Source organism: Labeo rohita, chromosome 7 (assembly GCF_022985175.1).
Source record: "Labeo rohita strain BAU-BD-2019 chromosome 7, IGBB_LRoh.1.0, whole genome shotgun sequence".
In the NCBI taxonomy this organism is placed as follows: Eukaryota; Metazoa; Chordata; class Actinopteri; order Cypriniformes; family Cyprinidae; genus Labeo; species Labeo rohita.
In genome coordinates this window covers 2886742-2906035 of record NC_066875.1, presented here as the reverse complement: position 1 = coordinate 2906035, position 19294 = coordinate 2886742, and the positions used below count along the sequence as shown (strand labels likewise).

The 19294-nt window shown below is 35.1% G+C and overlaps 1 protein-coding gene across 9 annotated transcripts in view; it reads right to left on the bottom strand.

Annotated features, from left to right (window-relative positions):
- The window catches only part of LOC127167997 (multiple PDZ domain protein), a 79886-nt gene extending 66823 nt beyond the window's left edge, over window positions 1–13063 (bottom strand). For 3 of the 9 annotated variants that reach the window (XM_051114455.1, XM_051114457.1, XM_051114454.1), the window contains exons 1-4: window positions 12872–13061; window positions 9242–9316; window positions 5156–5325; window positions 1224–1334 (exon numbers count right to left, since the gene is read on the bottom strand). In XM_051114455.1, coding sequence (XP_050970412.1) covers window positions 1224–1334; window positions 5156–5325; window positions 9242–9257 — 297 coding nt within the window. In that variant the 5' untranslated portion in view covers window positions 9258–9316; window positions 12872–13061. Of the gene's footprint in view, window positions 1–1223; window positions 1335–5155; window positions 5326–9241; window positions 9317–12871 lie in introns of all 9 variants that reach the window. The other 6 variants (XM_051114456.1, XM_051114460.1, XM_051114458.1 and 3 more) reach the window with 4 other exon arrangements.
- Between the last annotated feature and the right edge of the window lie 6231 nt (window positions 13064–19294).

Here is a 19294-nt window from a genome sequence, read left to right as displayed (position 1 = left end):
CAGACAGACAAACAGACAGACAGATAGACAGATAGATGATAGATAGATAGATAGATAGATAGATAGATAGATAGATAGATAGATAGAATAACAGAATGATAGATAGAAGGATGGATGGATGGAATGATAGAATGATCAATAGTATGACGGATGGATGGAACAATAGAATGATAGATGGATGGACGGAAGGATGGACAGACAGAGACAGACTGATTGACAGATAGATGGAAAGAATAACTGAATAATAGGGACAGATAGATGAATGATAGAACAGTAGATGGATGGATGGTTGGATGGAACGATAGAATGATAGATGGATGGATGGACGAACGGACAAAGACAGACAGATAGATAGATGGAAAGACTAACAGAATGATGGATGGATGGATGGATAGATGGATGGAACGATAGAACGATCAATAGTATGATGGATGGACAGATGGATGGAACAATAGAATGATAGATGGATGGATCGATGGAACAATAGAATGACAGACAGATGGACAGATGGACAGACAGACTGATTAACAGAAAGATAGACAGAAGAACACATGGATGGATGGATGGAACAATAGAATGATGGATGGATGGATGGATGGATGGACGGACGGACAGACGGACAGATGGACAGACAGATAGATAGACAGATGGAAAGAATAACTGAATAATAGACATAAGGATGGATGGAATGATAGAACGGTAGATGGATGGACGGTTAGATGGAACAACAGAATAATAGATGGATGGACGGACGGATGGACGGATGGATGGAAAGACATAGACAGACAGACGGACAGATGGAAAGACTAACAGAATGATAAATAGAAGGATGGATGGATGGAATGATAGAACGATCGATAGTATGATGGATGGACGGATGGATGGAACAATAGAATGAAGGATGGACGGACAGATGGACAGACAGATTAACAAAAAGATAGTCAAAAGGACACATGGATGGATGGAACAACAGAAAGATGGCTGGATGGACGGATGGAACAATAGAATGATAGATGGATGGACGGACGGACAGAGACAGACAGATAGATAGACAGATGGAAGGAATAACAGAATGATAGATGGATGGAAAGAATCACAGAATGATAGAATGATAGAAAGATGGATGCAACAATGGATCAACAGAAAGAATGATAGATGTATAGAAGGATATAGATAGATAGATAGATGGATGAATGGACAGATCTATGGATGTTATGTGTTACCTGAGCCATGGAGCGGATGATGTGTTTGTACTCTTCAGCTGAAGGTTGTCCATTGAGCTGAGCTGAAAATCCTTCACTGCTGCCCTTCAGATCAGAGTTAATATATGGAGTCTGAGAGAAAGAACGATAGAAAAACATCCTAAATTACTCCTCACTTTGTGTGTTCCAAGTATTCAGCCTCGTTCACTGAGCATCTAAAAATATAAATAGCCTTGAAAGAGCATGGAAAACTCATTTGTTTTGATAATTTCTGGTGATAATTTGTCCTCCCAGCCATCTGTGCACACATGTTTTTCATTACATTCAGGAGCTGCTTAATTAACTTTTTATTTCCCTCCCCGACTCCACCGCACACTCCTGATGAAGTACAAACCATTTCACATCAATTACGCGACAAAACGTGCCCCAAAAAAGCATCTCTCTCCGAGAAAAATAACAAGCACTTCACATCGCAATGTGTTAAGTCATTTCCTTAAAACATTTGCTGTTTGTTTGAATGTAATTGCTTATTAAACCATTGTCTTTCCGGCTCGGTTTCACAGATCCGCACTCCAGTGATTTACAGCTCTGTCCTTGCTGTTTTATCAATGTTTGTGAGTCTATTCCCCATGAACATCTCATGTTGCTGATTTATTAAAAGAACAGTTCACCTAAAAATGAAAATTCTGTCATTTATTATTTACCCATTTTGTTAAAAAAGAACTTGACGGTACCCATTCACTTCCATAGTATTTTTTTTCCATACTATGGAAGTCAATGGCTACTGTCAACTGTTTGATTACCAACATTCTTCAAAATAGAAGACAGAAACTCATACAGGTTTGGAACAACACGAGGGAGAGTAAATGTCGACACAATTTAAATTTTTGGGTGAACTGTCTCTTTAACAAACTATGTCAGGTTTTTTACGGCTCTTCTGTGCATGAACGGCCGCACTTCAGTCTGCTGCAGTAAACATTAATGTTCATAAACGTCTCCCAGAGGCCCTTCAGATTAAGCGCCGCAGACTCCCGGCTCGGTTGCTGATCGTGCACAAGCTTTGAACGCGCTCTAAACTATGTCAGCTCTGCGAGAGCGTGTATTTGTTAGTCTTCCCGTGTAAGAGGATTAGGCCTCCAGTTTGGCTCGTCCACGTTTCAGAAATTACTTCTGCTCCACTTCACACATGAACTCATGTCTCTCTCTCCCTGCGTTCTGGTAACCATAGTAACACAGACAAAGCCAGACGCACCAGTTGGCATAAACAACCCTGCAGGTTAGTGCGAAAAAACACCAACAGACCGAAAGAAACTCTTCTCAGGTTATTAAAGGTGTTTGCTAAAGCAATCATGATGTTTACGTTTGCCTAAGTAACAAACTTCCCACAGCAACTGCATAGAAAAATCGATCTAAAGCTAAATGCTAAAGCATTTATGGTAAACTAAAATATACTTTAATGTCATTTCTGTTGAAACTGTTTGTTGCAATTTAGTGCATATAAAAAATATTAACTTGTAATATCAAACAAAACACTGAAGTTAAAATGATAATCAAGTACTTATGTGCTTTTTAAAATGTTTAATTTAACATTATTATAAGGTCACTTTTTAAAAGTGTAAAGTGTGTTCAGAAACAGTCGTGAAAGCGTCTTTCTTTGAGTCACTTAAGTGGCCTTTTTATTTCATTAATATTATATCTGCAAGTACAGTTTTATAAAAATATACTCTTCAGATGTGAAGTATACTACAAGTGCATAATAAAGGTCATTTTTTCAAAGTCTACTTAAGTGTATTCAGAAACAGTCGTGAAAGCGTCTTTCTTTAAGTCACTTAAGTGGCCTTTTTATTTCATTAATATTATATCTGCAAGTACAGTTTTATAAAAATATACTCTATAGATGTGAAGTACACTACAAGTACATTATAAAGGTCACTTTTTCAAAGTCTACTTAAGTGTGTTCAGAAACAGTCATGAAAGCATCTTTCTTTAAGTCACTTAAGTGGCCTTTTTATTTCATTAATATTATATCTGCAAGTACAGTTTTATAAAAATATACTCTTCGGATGTGAAGTACACTACAAGTGCATTATAAAGGTCACTTTTTTAAAAGTATACTTAAGTGTGTTCAGAAACAGTCATGAAAGCATCTCTCGTTCACTTAAGTGGCCTTTTATTTCATGAATATTATATCTGCAAGTACAGTTTTATAAAAATATATTCTACAGATGTGAAGTACACTACAAGTGCATAATAAAGGTCACTTTTTCAAAGTGTACTTAAGTGCATTTAGAAACAGTCATGAAAGCGTCTCTTGTCACTTAAGTGGCCTATAATTTCATTAATATTATATCTGCAAGTACAGTTTTATATCAATACACTCTTCAGATGTGAAGTACACTACAAGTGCATTATAAAGGTCACTTTTTTAAAGTGTACTTAAGTGTCTTCAGAAACAGTCATGAAATATAAAGTACACTACAAGTGCACATGCAATTAAGTGCACTTCTTTTTCCCAAGAGTCATCAGCTCTGTCTATAACTTTCAGACTGACATTAGATGGTTTTCATATTCCACACAGGCTGTTAACAGTGTTCCGCTCTGCGGTTCATAAGTATGTGAGTGAAGAGAGCGAGAGGGAATGCCACTGGGGATTTGATAATCTCCATTCCTCTGTTCCAGCATAACTCGCATACTTCAGACCGAACGGCTGCCGGTGCCAAACTCTCCACGAACACACAGGGCTCCAAAACCTCCAAATCTGCCCAAAGGGTGAAGCTTCTCCCTAAATAATCAGGCTGTTTCTTACTCATGAATATTTTTTTAGTGTTTGCATTGTTTGTGATTTGAATAATCATGTAATCTTAATCAGCTCAGATCAGGGGAGCAAAGATTCAAAACAGACTGTCAAAACAAATCATCGAATAATTAATTTAGACACAAATCTTAAGATTAGCTGTGACTACAGCATGTCTGAAACGACTGAAAAGACAAAAGGCAGCATACGACACTAAATACAGTTAACAAAAATGTGTTTCTTTCTTTCTTTGTGTTCAAAGGTTTGGGGTCGTTAAGACTGTTTTATGTTTTTGAAATAAGTCTCTTCTGCTCACCAAGGCTGTATTTATTTAATCAAAAATACAGTACAAACAGGAAAATTGTGAAATATTATAATTTCAAATAACTGCTTTCTATGTGAATATGCTGTAAAATGTAATTTATTTCTGTGATCAAAGCTGAATTTTCATCTTCATTCCTCCAGTCTTCAGTGTCACACGATCCTTCAGAAATCATTCTAATATGCTGATTTGCTTCTCAAGTATTATCACATATTATTGGTGCTCAGTTAATAATGATACTTCATCAATCAATGCTGAAAACATTCAAAGCGTTCAAAAGAACAGAATTTATTTGAAATAGAAACCGTCTGTAACACTACAAAATCTTTACTGTCACTTTTGATCAGTGTAATGCATCCTCAATGAATAAAAATATTAATTTCTCAAACTAAAAAGTACTTTTGAAAAGTAGTATATGTAATATATGTTGTCAAAATGCAAGTGTGTTGAACTCTAATTCATGAACCATTTGATTTTTGAATAAATCATTCAGTTTGATTTGTGAACAGCAATAAACTTTAAAAAGATTCATTTACAAAATGACCCATTCCACAAACGAGCAGTTCTCCAACTAGAAGCTCTTTTAAAAGCCTTTAGTGTTTTTTGCGCCGTCCTTATATCAAAAAGAGCCATATGAAACTTCTTTGAAATGTTTAATTCAATTCGTATGGGTTTGTAACAACATGAGGGTAAATAAATAACGTCAGGATTTCATTTTGGGTCAAACTACTCTTTTACTGATGTAGATTCTCTCTGTTTGAAATGTTTTACTGTTTGTCTAACAAAATAGAAGTATATATGGATTTTTTCCCAGTGTTTCCCAGTGTTTTTTCTTACATGTTCCTTCAGATGCTGCACTGATTTCTGCAGGGCGAGGATCTGGTGAAACAGAGGACTCTGCAGGACCGCCTTCAGAAGATTCAGCTTCTCCTCAGCAGGAACATCTGCTCCCTTTTCTTTCAAGCGAGACTGTAATCTCTCCACCGCTTGCAGACAACGCTGGGTATCTGCCACACACAAAATAATACAAAAAACTCAGGAGACCACCATCAGAAATGATATCTAATCACAGAAACTATTCCAGCTTTGACAGCCTTTCATTTCTGTTTATTCGCTAAAGTTACTATAGTGTCAAAAACGACGATAGATCTGTCATTCTGTGATGAGCTGCGGTAGAAATGTTTTATATAATTCACTTTCTTTCTCACACAGGTACATTATGCACTTAAATATTCAGGGAATATCTAAATAATTGAGGGGAGAGTGGGTACGCATCCATTCATCTTTAGAGCGGCGTGGAATGTTTTCTGTGGAGGATTTCATTGCCGTGAGGAGGTGCTTTGTCTTCTAATCGCACAGCCTGATGCCTCATGGGTATGAATGCTATGGCACACATTCCTCTCACTGAACAAGAGCGAGAGAGAAGTCAATAATTCACTGCGAAAAAGCTGAAAAAACTTGCACATATCTTTCTTAAAAAGCGGTCAGGACAATTTAATGGGTAGAGCTTATTAATTAGTCTATGCTCATATAATATAATATGATCTTTGACTGTTGTGCACTAATTTAAGAGATCTGGGCTGCATTTCATCAATATTGTATGTATTTGAATTGCATTGAAAATTTACATCTGTTTGAATTAAGCAGTTTTAACAAACTAACAATCTTAAGTTGATGCATTTTTGTCAGTCATACATAAATAGGTCAGATTTCTGTAATAATAACGTCAAGGTTTTTAAGGCTTTATAAACTGTATTTATCCACAAATTTTTTTTTTTTCAATCTCATACATTTTAACTAATTAAACGTTGCTTGTTACACAGCTAGTCATTTTTTATGTTTGTATCTTATTGAATTTAATTGTTTTGACAATTAACAGCTTTTTAGGGGAGCCTGTTTTCACCACTGAATTAAAAGTAAAACATGGTAATTGCAACATTTTATCTCAAAGTTTTGAGATAAATTTTCAAAAAACTTTAAAAGGCTTTTTCTTCAAATCTCAGATTTTTTTTTGAGAATTCTGAGATACAAAGTCAGAATTGTAATTGCAATAAATAAAGTCAGAATTGTAAGATAATAACTCTTGCAATTCTGACTTCTTTTCTCAGTATAGTAAGATATAAACTCTCAATTTAAAAAAATGAAAACAGTTTAAAAAGACTATTTTCTAACTATTGTGTTTCTGTCTCTCAATTCTGAATTTATAACACACAATTGCAATTTTTATATCTTGCAATACTGAATACTCTGTGAGAAACGCAACCCATGTCTGTATTACAGCACCGAATCAAAGCTTAAAGTACAACTCGAAGTGTCCAAAAATGATTGCATATTTTATGACTGATAATTGTAGCTTCTGTTTGAGCTGACTATTATTTTGTTTTTCCATGTATTGTTTTTTTTGTGTATATACCAGTGCTGCTGCCTATCTTGGCCAGAATGCTCTTGTAAAAGGGATTTTAAATCTCCAGAATTTTTATTTTCCTGCTCAAATAAGGTTGAGTGAATGAAAATAAACAACTCTCTCCTGCCAGCTACAGTCACTGAATGTTCAGCACCTTGTTGTTCCTTCACAATGAGGCACAATGTGGCTTTCCAGGACCTTCACTGTCTCTGCTCCTCTCTGGTGAGCTGCTTTGGATAAAATCATCTGCTAAATGCATAAATGTAACAAACAATTTATAAATATATATATATAAAAAACATATTTCTGATGAACCACTAACAGGTCTGCAGTGTGTATGTGGGGGATTGAGTTGTTGTGTGTGGCTGGTTTGTGCAGCCATGCCTGGCTAACGCCTGGATAAGCCCCAGAATCCTGCCACTGGGACCCAGGCGTTGCGCTCCTGCCGAGGGCATAAGAGAGCAGCTCTAGCCTCCAGGTTTGTCTGCAGCAGTCTTGGTCATTTCCATTCTCACAGAGTGTGACTAAACCAGTGTGTGTGGAGTGTGTGCAGCTCTGAACCGCTTCAGAAACCACTGACTGTAAGCAATCCCACAACAAGCAGTCCGAGCAAACTCTCACAACTTTCTTTGTCTTTCTGCTGTGTATTTTTGGTACCACCATGGTTTTTGGACACATCAATGACATGGAATTTTATGAAGGACAGGAAACTCCAGCATCAGCTTTATGTGTGCGAAAAAGTTTGGGGTTAGTAAGTTTTTGATTAAAAAAACAGTAACGTTGAGAAATATTATAAATTCAGATAACTGGTTTCTATTATAATATATTTTTTAAAAAGTTATTTATTTCTGTGATCACAGATGAATTTTCAGGATCATTAATATGTTTAAAATAACATCAGTTATTTGAAATAGAAATATTTTGTAACATTATAAAGTTTTTTCTTTTGCTCAATTTAAAAGTATCATTTCCTAAAAAAGTAATAAAATATTTTTGATCGGCAGTGTATACTAGCTCAAATCTCCCATATGTAATAATCTGGAGGTTTGGTCTAAAGTATTATAGTAACAGTTATACATTAAACATTGCCAACAGCAGACTTAATAACTACTTTTCTACAAACCTTTCTACATAAAATTCCAAATCACCATTTAATAAAGGATTACATAATTTTATCTTGCATAACAAGTAAAGAACTTGTCCAGATCATATTTCAGTCCAACTGAATTATTATTTTTTAATAATTTCTAATTATGTTTTTGTAAGTTTTATGTTTTAAAAAAAAAAATTTGGTTGGTTTTGGTTAAATAATGGCTGAACTTTCCAAAACCTTTACTCTCTGTGCTCCTCTCTGGTAGTAGAACAATTTGTTTTGGATGAAAGCACCTGCTAAATGCAAAAATAATTGTACTTAAAAATAATAATAATAATAATAAAATGACAAAACATGTAAAGAACTTGTCCAGGTCATATTTCACTCCAAAATCAAATTATTATTAGTAGTAGTAGTAGTAGTAGTAGTAGTAGTAGTACTAGTAGTAGTACTAGTAGTAGTATTTAATAATTATAACTTTAAATTACATTTTGCATAAAGGACACAATTTTGTCTTTTGATTTTAGGGTGGAATATAACTCTGACATGTTCTTGATAGGATCCGAGAGATTCAGCTCATTTGTGACTCATGGCAGTCTTAACACCTGCATTACATAATGAAAATCAGCACAAAATAATGAATTACTCCAAATAATTTCAAGAACATCAAGATGATGACATACAGACCCTGTTAACACAATTAATGTTAGAAATTATTTATAATATCCAGAACTACACAAATCTCCAAAAAAAACAAAAAAAAAAAAACAAACAACTTGCATACTGGAAATTTGAAAACGCATGGTTCATTTGAAATTGAGATTTATGCATCATCTGAAAGATAAATAAATAAACTTTCCACTGATGTATGTCATTTGTTAGGATAGGACAATATTTGGCTGAGATACAGCTATTAGAATCTAAGGGTGCACAACAATCTAAATATTGAGAAAATCACTTTTAAAGTTGTCCAAATGAAGTTCTTAGCAATGCACATTACTAATCAGAAATTAAGTTTTGATACATTTATGGTAGGAAATTTACAAAATATCTTCATGGAACATGATCTTTACTTAATATCCTAATGATTTTTGGCATAAAAGTAAGAAATTGATAATTTTGAACCATACAATGTATTTTTGGCTATTGCTACAAATATAAAGTGCTACTTAAGATTGGTATCTTTCACTGTAAACCTATTCAACTTTTTGTACAATAAATCAAACTGAACCAGTGATAACAGGGATTATAAATGCAATATGCAGTTTGAGTTTCAGAGATGCAGAGAGACTGTTCCTGTCATTGTGTTTCTGTGGAATGAGACGGCGAGACATAACTGTCTCCTGTTCACAACCAATTATCCACATTCCTGTACAGACCAATCAGAAATAGGAGGCCATTTTTCCACAGAAATAAATGGACTTACCCATTGTTTCGATCATCTTGTTGTGTCCTTGCTCTCTCTGTTGTCTTTCCTCATTACCTGAGTTTCACGTCATGCCTGAAATCAACAAAGTTACATTTAGCTTCAAATGCATTCGACTAAAGGGTCAATGACATGACTTTTACATTTTTTTTGTATATATTAATTTAGTTACAAATGCGGTCAAATTACAATTCATACAATGCCTTGCAGTGTTAATTATTATTAACAAAAACTATTCAAATCGTTTTTTGGTAACTGTAATAAATCAGAAATAAATGAAACTATAAATATTAGATGAAAAACGAAAACTTAAAAAACTTCAGTTAAGAATTGTAATGTTTTCCTTGGCAACTAACTGAAATAAATTACACTGAAATGACTAAAACTAAAATAAAAATACATTAAAGCTATACTAATAATTTGACAAAAGGACACAACAAAATTAATAAAACCTAAACTAAAATTAAAATGAAACTAATAATATAAAAATAAAATCCTTAAATTAATTAAAAAAAAAAAGCAAGTAAATAAATAAATAAATGAATAAATAAAAATTTAAAAATTAAAACTTGAAATGTTGCTTGGCAACTAACTAAAATAATTTAAGTTATATATTAATAATAATAATATATATAATAATTTAAGTATATAATTCAAGTTGAAATTCTACGTTGAAATTATTAAAACTAAAATAAAAATAGAAGTTAATTCAAAAAATTAATGAACACTACAATAGTATCTTAAATTAACATTGATACAAAAAGGAAGCAAATTTAAATTTAATTCACAAAAACAAACATTTGCACACTGCACTGGTTTATATTGTCATAAATGAATGTAGCGCACCAGTTTGTATCTTTGGAAAGGACAATAAGGTTTGAGAGCTTCAGTGGAGAGAAATTTCCAGTGAATAACAACTTAAATTTCACTATATTCCTCAAATAAAGCTACTGTATGACCTGGAGTGACATAGAAGCTGAGTAAGTAATGACAACTTTCATTTAGGACGAGCTATATCTTTATAATTTCACTTGACTCTGAAGATTTATCAAAACTTGTCTCAGAGAGCAGCCAAACGCAGTCTGTGTTCAGTCACTTGGAGGACCTGCAAATTCCAGTCTCAGATCTCAGAGGTCACGTGACTCGTGGGCAGACGAGCTTTCATCCGACCACCCCGTGGTTCCCATGACGATGGGACACAGAGGCTGGCTCTGGTTTCTTTAGAGACGCCTGTGAGCAACAGGTCTGCATTGAATAGCGGCCATTGTGGGTTTAAACACACACTAATGTGAGTTTTTAACATCGCTGACTACAATGAGAGGAGCACGAGATTTACCGGAGACCCAGTGCTGATGTAAAACAGAACAGTGTGCGTTAGTTCCTATCAGAGGTCATCCAGAGACTGAATTCTTGCCCTATCAAGCGGTCTGGACAGCGTCTGTAGCACTTTTCTTGACAGAATACTGCTATCTAAATGTTTGACTGATTCTGATAACACAGTCAAGACATTTACAATGTTACACAAGATTCTATTTCAAAAAAATACTTTCTATTCATCTGTGATCCTGAAAAATAAAATGTATCACAGTTTCCACAAAAATATTGTTTTTTTTTTAAATTGATAATTAATCAGAAATGTTTCACTTTAGAATGATTTCTGAAGGATCATGTGACACTGAAGACTGGATTAATGATGCTGAAAATTCAACTTTGACCACAGGAATAAATTACATTTTACAATATGTTCACACAGAAAACAGCTAATTTAAATTATACATTTTACTATTTTTACAATATTCTTTAATCAAAGTCAAGCAGCTTTGGTGAGCAGAAGATTTTTAAAACACATTTTAAAAAATCTTACCAACACCAAATTTTTGAACAAGAACGCACACAGAAGAAATAACTCTGTTAAATGCAGGCTGATTTGCAATAACATGGTTTACTACTTTTTGTTTCGTCCTTTGAATTATTGGCTACCAAGAGCATTAACCATTGACATTTAGAATCCAAATTTGTAAATTTCCCTATTCAATTGGCCTATTTTAACATTTGAACGTAGAGAACAATTTGTAAACTTTTGCATCATAAACCAGTCCTCTGAAGCTGAATACTGACGCAAAACCACTTCATTAGAATATCAGTAACAGTCAACGCTGACCAGCATAGTATCCGCTCGACTAAATGTCCTCTATATGTCAGCCTTACCGCTGTGGTCGTATGGACTAATGCTCTTACGTGAGGATTAACTTCTTCCTCCCTCCCATCACGCTTCCCACGGTTTTAATTAACGCTGACGGTGACATCTACTGCAAGATGCTACAGAAGAAGATAAAGTCTTTTTCCTCCTACACACAATCCTGTTTTACAAGAGTGATACAAAGTGCAGCCACGACGACACAAAAAGCCCTTTCAAACAGATGCATATGCCATTTCTGCAACTAAGTTAGTAAAAAAACCTAGTGTTTATTACTCTTTAATTACAAAGTGATGAAGTAATGAATGAAACATGATTATTTGATGTTACACAGATGTAGCTGGCATGTTATCTGCATATTAAAGACACTCAGATCCACAGCAGCTGCTGCAACATTGAAAATGGTTGCCAGACTGTTTCAAATACCCATTATTTGGGTTACGAAATTTCAGATATAGATTAAATAAAGATAAACAGGTTCAGAAATAAATCACTTGGGGTGTTTTTTGGCCCTAAACTCCCTTAAAACACTCTTCACAATCTCACTAGCTCAGTTTGCCTACTAACAATGTCCAAAAACATGCAGCACAGCAGAACTGTGTCAATTTTTATGCTTAAGGACGCATAAATAAATAATATCCCCATAATTTTGCACTATTTGGTAGTTTAGTTGGTAATGACATCCAATGAAAATGCTCACGTTGTCTCACGCCTCACGTTTTAAGGCATGCTCGTCTCCTTGGTAACTAAGTACACTAACTTTAAGGACACAACTGTTGCTGCTAGTGGAAATGATGTCACAACCGAGGGACAAAAATGAATCTACAATAGCTAAATATCTAAAACGCGTTGTTTATTTCACGCCTTGTTTAGATCGTCGCCTTTTTAAAGACTTAAACATTATTTTGTGATTGATTTCTAAGCTTTAAGGATGCAAATCTAGGATTTAGGACAAAGGTAAAACATTAAAATATGTTTTATTAAAATAAAATGTTTCCGAATTAGCCAACATAGTAGCTGTAATGTGACCTTCATACATCAACAAAATCAAGGCTTGGCAGATAGAAGTGTCTGTTTTGGGACAGTGTGTCAGATAACGCGCGTCCCGTTACTCGCTGATCTCTTTGTGTCCACAGGCCTGTCGGGAATAAAATCCGCTTTTCGTACCGAGCACGGATGAAGCAACAGGCTGCTGGCGTGACGAACGACGAGAAAAGTTGACACAACGGAGCAAATCAAGTAGGGAAACGGCATTAAAACAACGTCGCACGGCGACGGTCATCAAAGAATCGATGATGCGAGCGCGACACTGTTTCATTCTAACAAAAGCGCGTTTGTTACAATGTATCTCAAGCTGATCACATCAAAGCCCGCCGCGCCATTCACACACACGCACTGACAGAGAATAAGGAGTTTTGTTGAGAATAACTTACATGAACGGCGGTATCTCGCTACGGGACGGAGTCTGTCCGGTTGTGTTGTGTTGCGTTAAAGATGGGCGCTGTGTTTGAAACTGGAGCCGCCCCGCGCACGCACACACACACGCACACACACTCCTGCGCCGCTCCGTGGCTGCCGCGACCACTGAACCCCTCTAACCCTCACAAACATCTGAAGAAAACTGCACTGGAATAGAAAAGAGAGCCCGCTTGGTTAGGAATGTCTTATTACCAGACACAGAGAATCATATAGTCAGCTGATTTAACTGGGGCTAGTTGTCACATGGGAACTTGTCCTTCCAAAAGCTTGCACTGAAGAACATTAACAGGGAAAGAACAACCCACAGTGCTTTCACATTCCACTGGGCAAAGATTGCAGACATACCTGTCCCGCTCTCCTCTTTCTCTTCTCCTCCAACAGACTCAGGTCACCAAAAGTTCACTTAGAGCCTTTATATATGTCATATGAACTCTGTGACTTAATTGTGTCCCATTGTCACGTTTGGTAATATAATAGTCCCAGTGCGATCAGTCTCATTTTGGCTAAACTAAAGACTTGTCACACATTTTTGATGTGATTGTGGTACTGAAGGGAACACTCTTCAAAATAAATTTTCCAGAAGGAGGTTTTCGCAGCGATGCAATAGAAGAACCATTTTGGGTTCCCCAAAGGACCTTTGTGTGACCAGTTCTTAAAATAAAACCATAATTTAATATGGTGAAGAACATTTTAATAATGTAAACTACATTTTTTTTTTTTTTGCAATGAAAGAATGGATGATGTTAAAGACTCTTCATGGAACCATCAATGCCAATAAAGAACTTTTATTTTTAAGAATGAAGTTTAAAAAAGTCCCAGACCGACTTTCAGTCTTAAACTATTAAAATCTATTATGCAAATGTGATTACAACTGTAATGCTATGATAATGTAAACTAATGAAAAAAGAAAGGCTAATATATATGATTTCTATAAAACTACAGCATTTGTTAAACAAAACGCATATGCATGGTTTTATTTTGCTCAATATTTCATTTTATTTGTCAGTTTTAATCAACAATTCAATCTATGTGATTTTTTTTTTTTAAATAGTCTATTTTCAGAGTGTAATAACAATACTAAAATTTTGAATCAAATGTAATTTTGTTAACACTTTATTTTATGGTGTCCTTGTTACAGTGCAATTATACTTTTAAGTATTGAGTAATATTAATTAACTACATGTACATGTACTGTATGGTTAGGGTTAGGATTTGGCTTAGGGTTACTTGCATGTAATTATGCATAATTTATTGTTATTATAATGGTAGGTACATGTAACGTGTAACAATTTTTACCTTCATTTATCAGTAAAGCATTTTGGTTTATTTATTTTCATTCTAAAACTTACTTTACTCTGGAGTTGCATATAAACACTATGTTAAGACAGTGTCTTGAGAACTAAGTCTAACTAGCAAAGGAGTAACAGATTTACTTCTTCAAATTATGCTAATCTACATGTTTTTTTTGTTTGTTTTTTTTTCCTGTAACTGATTTATCTCCAGTCTTAAAGAAAGAAATTGCATGACTGTAAGACTAATGCCATCCAAAAGTCATTTATGCCACAGCTTTAAATTAGATTTTGAATCCCAGATTTCATAGGATGTTTTTATGGTGTCAGACTGTTGACCCGGCTTATATTCCTGCAGTGAGCGTGTTAGCAGATGTGACCTGCACCTAAAATCCAAGAAAACCAGCAGGACCATTCATCAAAGACTTTTTATTGGACGTAACGCTCCTGTTTTTAATTCCAGAGTCAGGATGACTAATTAGGATGTAGAGGGAATATCATAACTAATTAGGTGCGCTGCCTCTCCTAGAAAATACCTTGAAAATCAATTTAGAGTTGGCTGAATACATGAATGACTGCGCTGCATGCACAAACTCTCAGACAGGACATATGCCTGTTCATATTCCTTGGCTATGTTTGTAATGCACAAGTTAACAGCTGTGTTCAAATTTACATTTACATTATTAGTGTATTGTAACAGTGTTTTGTGTTCTAAAATCACACAGATCAAAACAACTTGCTCAGCATGCTCTATTTTTTTTCCTCTTTTAGAAAGTCATAGAAACAAAGCAATAGGTGAAGTTTAAAGGAATAAAAAAATAATATTTGCTGAAAATGTCTTTACCATCAGGTCCAAGATGCAGGTGAGTTTGTTTCGTAATCAGATTTGGAGAAATGTAGTAGTCCATCACTAGCTCACAAGTAGATCCACTGCAGTAAATGGGTGCCGTTAGAAAGAGAGTCCAAGAAAGAAGAAAGAGAGCATTATTATGAAATATGGTCTTTTGTATATTTTGGCCAGATGAGATGGTTTAAAGTTAAAATGTCTTAATGAAATATTTGTTTCTTACAAACACACAAAGATGTTAATTGATGTTAATATATGACTTTTACAAATGAGGACATTCCCAAAAGGAGATTCTGTCAGATTTAAATCACTTGTGGGTATAAATTCGGCCTCAAACACACTGAGAATTGTGGTACTAAAATACCTGGAGAAGGGCGAGTCCCTTGCACTCATTGTTTTACAGGATTAGCGTCTCCTCTCTGTACCAGTTGTGACATTTTGATCAAATCAAATTAAGTGACAATGCCGCTGATGGAACTGAAAGTTAAATGTATCACAGTCCCTTTAGGGCCTATAAAAACACCCCTTCAGTTAAACTCACCTCTGCTGTGCCTCTGAAAGCCACACACACAGGCTATAAATTAAACAAGCCGTGCGTCTCTAAAACACAGGCTCGTTGGAAATACGTGACTCTGGCTATACTACTGCAGAACCTGAAAAACATTGCTCTAGGTCTAATTCACTGCATTCTGCAGATGACACATCCACAAGAGGCGCTACAAGCTATATTATTTTTCTTCATTGCAAATGTGGGTTTATTAAACAGCACAGTGACATGAAAAAGCATATCAGTTTTGAAGCAAAATGTCCAGCGTCTTTCGCTAAATAGCATGTTCAGTGTTCTCTGAAACAGTTAAATGTTTTATTATGCTGGTTATTGTTTGTATCGTGGCAATTTAGAAATTAAATGTTCAGTGAGTGGAGAGTTTCATGCTTTATCACATTTGAAATTAATGTACTACCTACACTAAACCTAACTGACGGTGTTAACAAAAGCAAACGTCCGATAAAAACAGACTTGCTGATTCAGTTGCTTCATTTTATCTTGCTTCTAGTCTTTGAGCTCTTTTATTATGATTTATGTTTCATGGGACTCATACCTCAGCATTTCGTATCTCAAGTTTAATGCTGTACCGGGTATGCTATCGAGCAAGTTTACTACATCTAAAGAGAAAAGCATATGGAGCTGGTAATGTGATGCAAACATAAAAATTGGTTAGTTTACAAATCATGCATTACTGTAAGTACTTTAAGGTCATAACATAGTATTGTGCAAGGAACCACATGGAAATAAATCTTTATTAACCAATATTCTGCTCCTGTAATTATAATTTGTTAGAAAAGGAATAAAAGTTGCTGGTGTTTTACTGCCACTGGAGTTCATTTCCAACGTGACCTCATGATAATTCGTATGCTTTTTACGTATAATATGATTTTACAAAACGTACATTTACTTACTTTATTCCAGACACTAAAATGTACAATACGGACGTTTTGCAGCATCTAAACGTACAATACTAACGTATTGATGACACCTAAAAACGAATCCTTATTATATTGTATATCGTTTCATATATATTAATATGAAATATATTGATTTCATTATTGTTGTTTTTATTTGTCAGACCAATGACCTTGTTTTCAATTGCATTATTATATTGTTAATCGTTTATTTAATATGAAATTATAACATTTCATTCTGTTCTGTGTGATTTCTGCTGCCCACTTGTTTCCAAGAATACACAAAGTTAAACAAGACTGTGCTTTAAGCCCTTAAAATAAATAACGTCAGTTTTATGGCAGGAAAATCGAACGCTCATTGGCTCTCGCCTGCATTCATCACAGATTATGACATGCCGTGCTTCTGGTGACGTGTGTTTTAAACGATGCGCGCGCGCCTTCACGAAGTGGATAGGAGAAATAATTATAATATTTTTAGTGATTAACAACTTAAATTCTGCTCTGCACCTCACACAAACCTTCCGTATCCCACCAGAGAGGATTGCGGCTGCAACGCATTGTCATTTGGACTGCTTTTTGGTGCTGCGTTTCACATTTTTGCAATAAATAAAGGATTGCGATTGCACTTATTTGTCATGTTTTTCTTTATTAAAGTAACTTACAGAGAGAGTTATGGTTAGGTTTAGAGGTAGGAGTGGGATTAGCGACTATAAAAAATATTTTCATTCTATATTGTTACTAAAATTGTAATTTCCCTGCATATTTTGGTCAGTTATGTTTTATATCCTTTTATATTTGCTATAAAATGGGTAGGTTTAGGTTTGGGGGTGGGTTAAAGGAGAAGCCCACTTTCAAAACAAAGATTCACATATAATGTACTCACCCCCTTATCATCCAAGATGTTTATGTCTTTCTTTCTTCAGTCGTAAAGAAATTATGTTTTTTGAGGAAAACATTTCTGCATTTTTCTCCATATAATGGACTGCTATGGTGCTCCGAGTTAGAACTTCCAAAATGCTGTTTAAATGTAAACAATCGCAGTCGAGGAAGAAGGGTCTGAAACGATCGGTTATTTTCATTTAAAAAATACAATTTAAATACTTTTTTAATCTCAAACGCTCGTCTTGCCTTGCTCTCCATGAACTCTGTGTATTCTGACTCAAGACAGTTAGGGTATGTCGAAAAACTTGTTTTGTGCCTCTAAGCGTTATGTATAAATACCTTCGTATAAAGAATAAGACCAGGCTGTCATTTCAGCTAAAAACTGCAGTGAAATGTATGTACTGGCACATTTTTGCAGTTTTTCCAGAAACATAGCCAGAGTAAGATGTTTTTTCAAGATCCATGTCTGGAAACCCTTTGGCAAGGAAGCAACAGGTTCAGGCTCTGTATCCAGGAATTGTTGGTGTTACCAAACTCTAATGCAGAAACTGTAATAAGACTGGATCATTTGCCTCCCATAGCAGGTCATTTGAGGATAAAAATGACGAACGTTTCAGGGGCCTCTTCCACTGGTTTGGCTTGGTGAGTGACATGAATCGCTTGTGCCAAAACTGCGATATGAGGCAGCAAACATCCTTCATTAAGCCCCTGCTGACGACTTATATTAATCCCTGATGCTAACTGTAAATTCTTGGCCTTCCAAGCAATGTAATTAGGATTTTATTCGACTTCAACACCCAAGCTGTGCTGGATGTCATATAATCAGGATGTTTTAGATTAAACTGGAAAATTTTCTTAAACTGCCGGCATGCTGGGATAGCAGGAGTTGGACCACACAATGGAAAATTCAGAGGTGTTGTTACTGCAACATAGCCAGTCATTTCCATCAGAAATATACATGTTCCCACACATTATTTCAGCCTGGATGAACCAGTGGCCTCTGAGGGAGTTGAAGGTGGAGAAAGTCTTTCCATTCTTTCCTAGTGAAAAAGAAGAACACTTTAGTATACTTTTAAAAAGAGTACTTAAAATTATATACTTAAGTGCAAACTACATACAGCATAATGTTTTCAGACACTTTATTGCATGCGGATTACAAACTTAATGAAAAAATGGATTGTAGTTTAAATTTATATTAAATACAAATAGTGTAAGAAACAGTCATGAAAGTGACTTTTAAGTGGCCTTTTATTTCATTAATATATTATCTACTAGTACAGGTTTTTTAAACATACTTTAAAGACTTAAAAGATACTTATAAAAATAGTTCAACTCTGTTTGCTTTGTCAGTAACCGTGTCTGTCACAGTGAAATTGTGTGTGTATTAGCGACAAATCCTTCTCCTCAAACCCCACATGATGCCACAGACTCTCACACCATCATATTGGCTCTCAGCATGGGTCACTGTCACCATTTGTTCTGGGTGAATGGAGTCAGACAGCTAAATCTCTCCCGCAGCTTGCCCCAAAACTGAAGTCCTGCTTGAAATCAGTCATTCTGAAATGTTGCAGTTTACCTATAGTGGTCGTAAGAAAGAGTGAACAGGAATGCTAAATGATATAAAACTTAATCACACAAGTCCACAACATGCTTTAAAGACAACCTTATTAAAACAGCAGAGTAGTTACAAAGTTACACTTTTTTTTTAAATGATGTATATACAAAATTGTTTAAGGATCATTTTAATTGCTTTATATAATGCATTCAATGTCTTCATCTTCTACAATTCATAAATAAAATCCATGACCCAAAACCAAAATCGTTCACACTCCACACCCACAAAAAAGGTACAAAAGCTGTCACTGAGGTGGTACTCGTTCAAAAAGGTACTAATTTGT